The 12,583-nt window shown below is 41.1% G+C and overlaps 1 protein-coding gene across 1 annotated transcript in view; it reads right to left on the minus strand.

Moving 5' to 3' along the window:
* exoc5 (exocyst complex component 5) overlaps positions 1-12,583 on the minus strand; it is an 80,875-nt gene that overhangs the window by 54,202 nt on the left and 14,090 nt on the right. Inside the window, exon 2 of the mRNA XM_080202759.1 lies at positions 5,856-5,950. Within this exon, the coding sequence (XP_080058885.1) occupies positions 5,856-5,950 (95 nt within the window). The remainder of the gene's footprint in view (positions 1-5,855; positions 5,951-12,583) is intronic.

Raw genomic sequence — 12,583 nt, forward strand, 5'->3', positions numbered from 1 at the left:
ATGCCAAAATAGAAAAATTGTTGGGGTCTAGTGGGGCTTCATAACATACCTTGGGATTTCTGCTCAGATACCCGAACACTACCTACAATGACCTTTCACTCCCCATGTTGATCAATAATCTATCTAGTTTTGCTTTAAAAATATTCAAAGACTTTAATTCCATTACCTATTCAGGGACAGAGTTCCAGACCCTCAGAAAAAGATTTTTCCTCATCTGTCTTAAATAAACAAAGCATTATTTTTAAACAGTGACTACTAATTCTAGATTCTCCAGCAAAATAAAACATCCTCTCCACATCCACCCTGTAAATACTCTTCAGGATCTTAAAGGTTTCGATCAAGTCACCTCCTACTTTCCTAAACTCTATGGATACAAACCTAACCTCTCCAAGCTTTACTCTTAAAGCAACCCACCCCTTCCTGGGATTACTCTAGTGAACCTTTTCTGAACTGTCTCTAATGGATTTAGATCTTAAATAAGGAGACCAGTAGTGTACACAATACTCCAGATGTGGTCTCATCAGGACACTAAGTACAATAAGCAGACTTACAAAAGATACCAACTGTTTCAACACATGTCCAAAATCTTACCAGTCCTTTACACTCAACTAAACATCTTGGACAGTAGCTACATGGCAATAATTTGCTTAGCGACCCCCCACACCAAAAAGCAAAGCAAAGAGCTTAAGACTTTGAGAAAATCTACGCATTTTAATCGCTGATGGACGCTTTAACAGTCATCTTTTGCAAATGTGCATCACAGCAATTGCATCTCAAATGCTCCAGCACTTAAATACTGTGAAATATTCACACCCTTCCAGGTGAATTGTCCAATAAATGAGCATTAATTGTAACGCCCAAACATTCTTCATGTTATTGTTCTCAGTACGCAAAAAAAATACACTTTTTGAAAGCCAGAAAGAAATTCATAATAAAAACAAAAAATGGAGGACATGTAGGGAGACAAAATATACAGTGTACTTTGTAGCCAAATATGCACTGAAGATTCATTCAATGGGACACCAATGTCTGATGATATGGGGTCATTTGTGACCCAAAGAGGTACTGGTGGTCCCTCTGCAACTGGTAAGGAGGGACATGCACACGCATACACACACTCCATTTAAATAAAATGCTTATGCTAGCTTAATAAAGTTTTATCATATTTCTAGTTTGTCCACGCAAAGAATATGTGAGTTAACTAAAACAGTCTGTGTTTTATGAAACTCAAATGAGTTATTTATTAAAAACTAGAAACAGCTTGGATAGAGTAAGCAGCTGGGAACTCAGTGGTGATGGAATTTGGTGGAGAAGGAGGTGATCCATTCTTTTTCTACCTTTTCTTGTCTTCAGTATTTGGTTCTCAATTCAGTACAGGGAAAGAAGCTGAATAACTGGTAAGTTATTCGCCATATAATAAATAGTTCTATACTTAAGTATGGCAGAGCAGCTCAGCCAAGTGAAATGTGCAAGTGGGACATCATGGATACATCTACAGGAAGTCACCTGCTGCAGAAGCTTGGGCTTCAGATTTCAGAATTCGAATGGCAGCTGGAGTCACTGTTGTGCATCTGCAAGGCTGAGAAATCACTGAATAGCACATTTAGGAAGGTGGTTACAATGCAGGCGAGGGGCATGCAGGCAGAGTGAATGGGTGACTGCCAGGCCATCTAAGAGAACCAGGCAGGTATTGCAAGAGTCCCCAAGTCGATCTTGCTACTAACTGGTTTTCCATTTTGGATATTGGTGAAGATTATCATTCCTCAGAGGAGTGCTGCAAGGGCTAAGTCATTGGCACCATGTGAGAGTCAACTGCACAGGAGGGGAGAAAGAAGTGCATAAAAACAATAGCCATAGGTGATTCGGTTAGCGGAATAGACAAGTGCTTCTGTGACCATAGACGTAACTCAAGAACATGTTGCTTCCCCGGTGCCTGGGCCAAGGTCATTTCTAAGTGACTACAGGACATTCCCCCAAGGGAGGGTTAACATCCAGAGGTTGTGGTCTACAGAGGTACCAACAATGGAAGGAGGACATAGGACGATATCCTGAAAGCAGATTTTAAGGTTTTAGACAAGAAACTAACAAGCTGGACCTTAAGAACAGTAATCTCAGGATTATTCCCAGTGCCTCATGCAAATGAATACAGTAATGAGAGGACTGAACATGTGGCTAGAGAATTGGTGTGGGATGAGCACACCGAATTTCTGAGACATTGGAACCAGTTCTGGCGCAAGTAAGACCTTTATAAGATGGGTGGGTTGCACCTTCGTAGGACCAGGATTAACATCTTCCCAGGGAGATACTGTTGTTGGGGAAGGTTTAAACTTAAGTGGCAGGAGGATGGGAACTGGACAGGGAGCTTAGATTGGAGGGGAGCAAAACTGGTAACAGGATGTAGGACAATCGGAGGCAAAATTAAAAGACAGATGAAGCAAAGGCAAGCATCAAATAGAATCAGAATACAAAATAACATTAAAAAAAAAGTTAAGGGTACTTGATCTGAATGCATACAGTATTCGCAACAAGCTAGAGAACTGGAAGGCACAAATAGAGGCAAGTGATATGATTTAATTGCCATTAGAGATGTGGTTACAGGATGACCATGACTGGGAACTGAATATTCAAAGATATTCATCATTTAGAAAGGATAGGCAAAGGAAGTGGGGTAATTCTGTTAATAAGGAACAAGATCAGTGCATTGTTGAGAAAGGTTCTTAGATTGAAGGATCAAGATGTAGAATCAGTTTAGATGGAGCTAAGTAGTAGCAAGGGACAGCAAACCTTTGTGGGAGCTGGTCATCAAACAGTAGTGGCAATATTGGGCAAAACATAAAACAAGAAATTAGAGCTGCACGTAACACGCGTAATATAGTAATAATGGGCGACTTCAATTTACTTGTAGACTGGGGAAATCTAATTAGCACTAATGCTGTGAAGGAGAATTTCTGGAGTGTACACAATATGGGTTTCTGGAACAGTACGTTGAACCAACCAGGAATCAGGTTATTTTAGATTTAGTATTACGTAATGTGAAAAGATTAATTAACAACCTTGGAATAAAAAAGCCTTCAGGGAATAGTGACCATAACACGAGAATTTTACACAAAGTTTGAAAGTGATATAGTTCATTCCGAATGATGCGCCAGAATTCTACCACCCCGCCTGCCACGGAATCAGAATGGATGAGGGGCAGACAATGGAAATGTCCTTTGACCACAGGTGGGAATTTCCGGTCTCACTCTGAGCAAGGTTGTAAAATCCCACCCAATCCCACTTAAATCTCAGACTTAAGACCATGGGCTTAAATGGTGACGGGATGAGGAGTAATTTGGCTATGGTAGATTCAGAAAATACACAAAAATGTTTTACAGTAGACAGCAGTGGCTGTCAATGGCTAACAGAAGTTAAAGATTGCATTAGATCAAGGAAAGTGGTTTATAAGGATGCCAGTAAAAGTGGTAATCTCAAGGATAGGGAGTAAATTTGAATCCAGCATAGGAAGACTAAGAAACTGATATTGGAAAAAGAACATGAATGCAAGCTAGCGCAAAACATACTGGCAGGCTGTAAAAGTCTTAGCACAGAAGAAACAAAATGATTAGCAAGGGCAAATATGGTTGCATTACAAGCAGAAACTGAACAATTATTTTTTGTCTGTCTTTACAGAGGAAGATACAGAAAATCTCTCAAAAATACTGGGGAAGATAGGGACATGTGAAAATGAGGGACTGTAAGAAATTACTAATAGAGCTATTACTCAAAAAAGATTAATTCAATTGAAGTTTCAGAAATCTCCTGGAACTAATGAGATACATCCTTGGGCATTGAAGGAGATGCATTTGCAGATAATGGGTGCATTGGTAGTTATCTTTCAAAATTCTACAGAATCTGGAAAGATTCCTGCAAACTGGAATGTAACCCAACTATTGGAGGGGGGAGGGAAAGGGAAAGAAAGACAACCTATTTGTCTGGTATCAGTAGCAGGGAAAATGTTAACGAGACAATTAGAAAATAATGATATGATTAGGCTAGAAGCGATTTGGGTTTAAGAAAGGGAAATAAGAACATAAGAAAATAGGGGCAGGAGTAGGCCAACTAGCCCTTCGAGCCTGCCCCGCCATTCAAAAAGATCATGGCTGATTTTGGCCTTGGAGGGAGTGCAGAGGAGGTTTACTAGGCTGATGCCGGAGTTGAGGGGGTTGAGCTATGAGGAGAGGCTGAATAAATTAGGCTTGTACTCGTTAGAGTTTAGAAGAATGAGGGGAGATCTCATTGAGACATATAAGATGATGAATGGGATGGATAGGACAGAGGTGGAGAGACTCTTCCTGCTCAGAAAGGATAGCAGGACTAGGGGGCACAGCCTCAAGATAAAGGGGGGGCGGTTTAGAACAGAGTTGAGGAGGAACTTCTTCACTCAAAGGGTGGTGAATCTCTGGAATTCTCTGCCCGTTGAAGTGGTGGAGGCTACCTCGCTAAATATTTTTAAGACGCGGGTTGATGGGTTTTTGATAAGAGAGGGGATTAAGGGTTATGGGGAGAGGGCGGGAATGTGGAACTACTTGTTGGGAGTGTTTTTAGGATGGTACCTGTAGCATAGATAAAGGAGAATCAGAGAGTGTGGTGCACTTGTATTTTCAGAAGGTTCTTGATAAGGTGTCATATAGGAAGTCAGTGAACAAAATTGGAGCACATGGGCTTGGGGGTAACACACTGCTACTGAAGGAGAATTGATTAACAGACATAACAGTATGAACAAATAATTCACAGGATGGCAAGCTATTAAGTGGGGTACCGCAAGGATCAGTGCTGCAGCCGCAGCTGTTCCCAAATCTCTGCAATTGATTTGGGTTTGGGGATCAAATTTAATATTTTCAAATATTATTCAAGCTAGATGGGGATGCAAGTTGTCATGAGGATGCAAGGAAGCTTCAATGGGACTTGGATAGGTTTAGGTGAATGGGCAAAGATATGGCAGATGAAATATAATGTGCTCATGTGTGAAGTTATCCACTTTGGTAGAAAAAACAGAAATACAAAGCATTTCTTAAATAGTATGAAGACAGCTGTTATTTTTCAAATATTTTTGGGGAAAATTGTGCTATTTTGTAAATAAGGTTCTGTGTGTAAATAATTTAATTAAGCTGGGCAAAGCTTAATTAAGTTTTCCTGAAGAATTGAGAGAAACAAAAGGAAGAAGTGGTGCTGAATGCATGCATTTGTATTGAAACTGTGATCAAGTGGTTTTATAAGTGCATAAGTAAGTTCAGAAATTTGTATTGGGAAATGGCAGTGGACTTGGTGTTGTCAGCTGTTAAAATTTCAAAAGGGGAGCAAAAAACTTCTACATCTTTCAACAGTTTCATAAGTAAACAAGGGAAGGTTATTTAATTTAATTTGATCTAAAAGCAGGGGCAATAGGAAACGCAGAAATATTTTTACATTTTGGAAACGTATAAAGTGCTGAGAGCAATGAAATCAAAGATGAATGGGAAAAAGTAGTGATGTTAAGTTGAATTGGGATTGGCTGTGTGGAGAAGAATGCCTGGGCTGTGCTGGACGAAGGTGCAAAATTTGAACCAGCCATCCAGTCAAGTCAGAAAAGTCTTGGGCTGCAAATGGCAATGATATAAGAAGCACAAAAATACCAAATACTCCATTGTATCCCAGCTTATCATTTAACAAGTTAAAGCTCTCTACTTCATGCGCCCAAAGAACAAAAATAATTGCACTGGACCAGAATATTAATTATATATTCATCTATTTCTCTAACTACATCACACTAAGCATACCAATCCTGCAACAGCTTAAACGTTGGACTAAAACAAAAACCTTTCATTAAAATCCAGCACCTTTTTGGATCAAAAGCTTCTGCTCCACCTTTGGAACCTCCACCAGGCGTCCTCCATGCTAGACGTTCAATATACTCATCAACATCAAAAGGTTCCTGGAAACAAAATAAAAATTAACCACTAGAAATTCACATCTGAAGTGCCTAGCACATATAATAATGCATTAATAAAATAATTATGTCACCGCTAATTAGGAGAAATTGAGAGTACACCCAATAAAACCTTGGGCAAAGCATTAAGATTTTCCAGTCTACAAAAGGCATGCATTAACACATTATCCATAATTAACTTCTATCAACGCAATATTATCCTGTTAACAAGGGAGGTTACCTCATGAGAGATCAGTGAATAAGATCCTTCTTACACAACAGCAACATGCATTTATGGAGGGCCTCTAATGTAGTAAAATGAGCCAAGGTGCTTCAAAGGTGTGTTATTAGTATAAAATTTGATCCCAGGCTATATTGGGACATTAAGAGAGGTGACCAAAAATTTGGCCAAAGAGACTGTTTGAAGGAGCATCATAAAGGAATAACAAGAGATAAAGATGTGGACAGGTTTATAGATGAAACTCCAGAACTAAAATATATACTTATGCATTAATTAGTTAACCCAAATTTTGTAGGTAAGAGCATGTTACTTTCAATTCAATAAATCTTTTGTGTAAGTGAGTATGATCTTGCATAAATTATTTGGGCTCTTTTCAATTAACATCATCCTAATTCAGCATAACAATAGACGTTGTACGTTATCATTTCACATAAGTATATGCATAATTATATGTGCAAGCTATTTTGTACTTTCATTCAAGTTTAATCTACAAAAATATGAAAGGAAAACAGAAGTATAGCAATGAAGTTAGCAATGCCCAATGTGATTTCACACCAAGTTTTTATGCTAACCTTGCTGAATCTGAACATAAGGCACTGCATTATGTACATAAAATAAACATTTATTATTTTATTGAAAGTTGACAATGTAAAACTCTGGCCAAAATTTTGTGGATCACATGCACAGAAATTACACCAAAATTTACTGTTTTGAGGCCAACTTTAATGACATGATTTTCACCTGGCTATCCTAGGCTATAAAACCAGTGTAAAACATACATCAATAAAGCATCTCCAATGAAGATAAGAGCTCTTGCCCCATCTTACCCACGCTTCTCCTGTTTGTGTAATTGTTTTGATCCTGTCACAACACTAACTTGCTCCAGTTCCGATAATAGAATTAACACTTCAGGTTGATACCTATTTCATTCTCCACAGATGCCGCCTGAACTGTGAATATTTCCAACATTTGCCAAAGCAAGTGTGAACTGAAATCAGGCATTTGATTTTTTTTTGACAGTTAGCTGCACAAGGCTAAGAATGCTACTATTTACCAGAGCTGCTAAGTAACAAGTATATGAAACAATTTCACAGCACCAGTTCCTTGCCCCAAAGCTGCGATTAAATTCAGATAACAACAAATTGCAAAAGATTTCAGAACTATTAAAAATTAGCCCGTTTACCTTTAGGTAAAAGTATGGCTTATGGTTCGTGCTACTTGCTAGAACTTGATCATATAATTTAAAATTATTTGCCAATGTAGTACTTAGGAGTTATATTAGCAGCTTTTAAATAAGAAATGAATGGAGATCTAATTTTTCTCTTAAAATCACTTTTTACTTTATCCTGGTATCAGATTTTGTGGGTAGCTGGTATGTAATCACTGCCTACTCAAGTCATTACACTGAATTTTTAAAAGCTTCGTGGATTATGGCAGGAACACATTTATTGCTCATTTCTTGTTGAGCTGAAAAACCAAGAGAAGCCAAGAACAAAGTTCAAACAGCGCTATAGAGAAAAAAATTGGGAACAAGGCAAACAATGTTAAAAAGACAAGGTTAAAGACCCTGTGCTTTTATGCGCAGAGCATCTGCAATAAAATGGACGAACTAATTGCGCAGATAGGATGTAAACGAGTACGGTGTTTTTGGAATTACGGAGACGTGGCTGCAGGATGACCAGGGGTGGGAATTGAATGTCCCAGGGTATTCAATATTTAGGAAGGGCAGGCATAAAAGGAAAAGGCGGTGGAGTGGCACTGCTGGTTAAAGAGGAAATTAACGTGGTGAGAAAGGATATTAGCTCTGACAATGTGGAATCTGTGCAGGTAGAGTTGAGAAATACCAAAGGGTAAAAAACATTAGTAGATGTCATATATAGACCCCCCACGACGGTGATGTTGGGAATGGCATTAAACACGAAAGTAGAGATGCATGTGATAAGGGAACATTGGTGATTTTAATCTGGACATAGATTGGGCAAATCAAATTAGCCATAATGCCATCGAGGAGGAATTTCTGGAATGTATACGGGATGGTTTTCTTGACCAACATGTGGAGGAACCAACTAGAGAGCAGGCCACCTTAGACTGGGTACTCATTGCTAATCTAGCTGTATGAGACCCCTTGGGGATCAGCAACTGTAACATGATAGAATTTATCAAGATGGAATGTGAAGTAGTTAATTCGGAGATTAGGGTGCTGACTCTTAATAAAGGAAACTATGAGGATATGAGAAATGAATTGGCCTTGATAGATTGGGGAGATTACTTAAAGGGATGACAGTGGATAGGCAATGGCAAACATTCAAGGAACCCATGGAGGATCTGCAGCAACTGTTTATTCCTGTCTGGCACAAAAGCAAAATGGGTATGTGGCCAAACGAGACATCTAAAATGGCGATTTGTAAAGCACTCTGGGACAATTGGGCAAGAGTTTCTGGTGCAGATGGAGGAGGAGAAGAAAGTGGGTTCCCAGACACGCGTACTTTGTTTGAATAGAGGGGAGTACGGTAGGATGAGAGAAGAATTGGCGAATGTTGACTGGGGGAGCGCGTTGGAGGGAGGGTCTGCTGAGGAGCAGTGGAGGATCTTTAAGGAGATCTTCCTTGGTGCTCAGCGGAAATTTATTCCGATGGTCAAAAAGGACAGTAGGAGGAGAGGTAATAAGCCGTGGATAACGAAGGAGGTGAAGGAAAGTGTTAAATTAAAAGCGGAGGAATTTAGAGTAGCTAAGAGTAGTGGGCGAGAAGAGGATTGGGAGAGGTTTAAATGTGAACAAAGATTGACAAAGAAGTTGATAAAGAAGGGTAGGAGAAACTATGAAGCTGGGCTAGCGCTTAATATAAAAAAGGATAGCAAGAGTTTTTATAAATATATAAAAAGGAAGAGGCTGGCTAGGGTGAACGTTGGTCCTTTAGAGGATGAGAAAGGGGACCTAGTGGTAGGGGATGGGGATATGGCTAAGGTATTGAATAACTTTTTTGTTTCTGTCTTCACGGAGGAGGACGTGAATAATTTGCCGGGTGTTAGCGATGGAAAGGTGGTAGGACTGGAGGGTCTCAATGACATTACTGTTACTAGAGAGGCGGTGCTCGACAGACTGGAGGGGCTGATTGTGGACAAGTCCCCAGGACCGGATGGAATGCGTCCGAGGGTTCTGAAAGAAATGGCGGAGGTGATAGTGGATGCCTTGGTGGTTATTTTCCAGACGCCGCTGGATTCCGGGGAAGTGCCAGAAGATTGGAAAACGGCTAATGTTACGCCGTTGTTTAAGAAGGGTGCCAGGCAAAAGGCGGGGAATTATAGGCCGGTTAGTTTAACGTCTGTGGTAGGTAAAATGTTAGAATCCGTCATTAAGGAGGAAATTGCGAGGCATCTTGAAGGGAATTGCTTGATAGAGCAGACGCAGCACGGTTTCATTAAAGGGAAGTCGTGTCTGACAAATTTACTGGAGTTCTATGAGGATGTGTCTAGGGCGGTGGATAGAGGAGAGCCGGTGGATGTGGTCTTTCTGGATTTTCAGAAGGCGTTTGACAAAGTACCTCACAAGAGGTTATTGCAGAAGATCGAGGGACATGGAGTTGGGGGTAGGGTGTTAGCGTGGATAGAGGATTGGTTGTCAAATAGGAGGCAGAGAGTGGGGGTCAACGGGTGCTATTCGGATTGGCGGATGGTGACTAGTGGAGTGCCCCAGGGGTCAGTGCTGGGGCCTCAGCTTTTTACCATTTATAGAGATGATCTGGAGGAGGGAACCGAGTGTAGGGTGTCGAAATTTGCTGATGACACCAAGATTGGGGGAACGGCAAATTGTGCAGAGGGTGTGGAGAGTCTGCAGAAGGATCTAGATAGGCTGGGCGAATGGGCCAGGAAATGGCAAATGGAATTTAATGTTGGCAAGTGTGAGGTGGTCCACTTTGGTAGGAAGAATGGTAGGAAGGACTATTACTTACGTGGCGAAAAACTGCAGCAGGCGACGGTGCAGAGGGACCTTGGGGTCCTTGTGCATGAGTCGCAAAAACCCAGCTTGCAGGTGCAGCATGTGGTCAGGAAGGCGAATGGGATGCTGGCCTTCATAGCGAGGGGGATTGAATATAAAAGTAGGGAGGTCTTGCTGCAGCTGTATAGGGCATTGGTGAGGCCGCAGCTGGAGTACTGTGTGCAGTTTTGGGCGCCGCACCTGCGCAAAGATATTTTGGCCTTGGAGGGAGTGCAGAGGAGGTTTACTAGGCTGATGCCAGAGTTGAGGGGGTTGAGCTATGAGGAGAGGCTGAATAAACTAGGCTTGTACTCGTTAGAGTTTAGAAGAATGAGGGGAGATCTCTGAGACATATAAGATGATGAATGGGATGGATAGGATAGAGGTGGAGAGACTCTTCCCGCTCAAAAAAGACAGTAGGACGAGGGGGCACAGCCTCAAGATAAAGGGGGGGCGGTTTAGAACGGAGTTGAGGAGGAACTTCTTCACTCAAAGGGTGGTGAATCTCTGGAATTCTCTGCCCGTTGAAGTGGTGGAGGCTGCCTCGCTAAATATTTTTAAGACGCGGGTTGATTGGTTTTTGATAAGAGAGGGGATTAAGGGTTATGGGGAGAGGGCGGGAAAGTGGAACTGAGCCACGACAGATCAGCCATGATCTTATTGAATGGCGGGGCAGGCTCGAAGGGCTAGATGGCCTACTCCTGCTCTTATGTTCTTAAAATGACAGGCTGCAGTTTAAAGACAGAGACAAACAGACTGCAACCCTGACAAGTGAATAAACAGGATATGGGTCATTTCCAGGATGAAAGGAACTTTATGTCATACTGGGGTGTTTCATCTCCGGGATGAAAGAGACTTTTTGGTCACACTGGGTTGTGTACCAGACATAAGGGCACTGTGACCTCTTAGGAAGGAGGTATGTGACCTATGTGCCTCCAGCACTTACAGACATGGCCGTTGGGGACACACCCAGAGATCAGTGTGGTAGCATTTGATGCGACTCTTATTGATCAGGGGGATCAAGTTCTGATCAATTGATTGGCAATGACCAAAAGGGATGTGAAACCCAACAGAGTTCAAAGGGTGCTGTGCAACCAGGCATCCCTCTCTCTCTGACCCCATGAATGAACTACAACAATGGTGAACATTGCCAGCGACGACCAGAGAGAGACAGACTAACTAGAGCCAGAGTGCCAGATCTAAGAACCAAAATATGCAGATGACTACCGAGACCAATGCACAGATAAAGGCCAAGATCTGCTTGGGTACTTGCCAGTCACGCAAAGTTAAGTCAAGGTCTTGTATTGGACTTGAACTTTAGTATTTTCCTGTAAGATAAATTATTGGTTGGGTGGATGATTATTGATTGTGTGGGTTTAAATAAATATTGGTTGTACTAATAAAACGTCTACTCATAGTTATTTGTCCACCGCATAAGGGTTAAAACAGACTGTGCAGCAGGCAACACGTAAAACAGCCAATCCATGGCTTACAAAGGAAATTAGAGAGACTATCCAATCTAAGGAAGCAACATACAGATTGGCCAAAAAAAAAGGTCTGAGGATTGGGAGCAGTTTAGAATTCAGCAAAGGAGGACCAATGGATTGATTAAGGAGGGGGAAAACACAGTATGAAAGTAAGCTTGCAGGGAACATAAAGACTGACACTAAGAGTTTCTATAGATATGTGAAGAGAAAGAGTTTGAAGACAAATGTAGGTCCCCTACAGGCAGAAATGGGGGACTGTATAATAGGGGACAAAAACAACCAAGCAACTGAATACATACTTTGGTTCTGGGTTCACAACAGACCACAAATCAGATGTCAGAAATGTTGGAGAATGCAAGATTTAGTGAGACAGAAGAACTGAGGAAGATCAATATTAGCTGAGAAATGGTGCTGGGAAAACTGATGGCATTGAAGGCCAATAAATCCCCAGGGCCTAATAATCTCCATCCCAGGGTACTTAAGGAAGTGGCTCTATAAATAGTGGACGCGTTGGTAGTCATCTTCCAGGATTCTATAGACTTTGGAACAGTCCCCTCAGAAGGTAGCTAATGTCATTCCAATATTTAAGAGAAGTAGAGAGAAAACTGGGAATCAACATTGGTAGTGGGGAGAATTCTCAAATCCATTATCAAGGACTTTATAGTAGAATAGTTAAAAAGTATTAGCAGGATCAGAAGGGGAAATCACACTTGACAAATCTGTTGGAATTCTTTGAAGATGTAACTAGAAGAGTTGACAAGGGAGAGCCAGTCGATGTGGTATATTTGGACTTTCAGAAAGCATTTGACAAAGTCCCGCATAACAGGATTATCATGCAAAATTAAAGCACATGGGATTGTATTGAGATAGATAGAAAACTGGTTGGCAGAGAGGAAACACAGGAATTAATGGGTGTTTTTCAAATTGGCAGGCAG

The sequence above is a fragment of the Carcharhinus amblyrhynchos genome, chromosome 14 (genome assembly GCF_965287045.1).
Source record: "Carcharhinus amblyrhynchos chromosome 14, sCarAmb.v2.hapA, whole genome shotgun sequence".
In the NCBI taxonomy this organism is placed as follows: domain Eukaryota; kingdom Metazoa; phylum Chordata; class Chondrichthyes; order Carcharhiniformes; family Carcharhinidae; genus Carcharhinus; species Carcharhinus amblyrhynchos.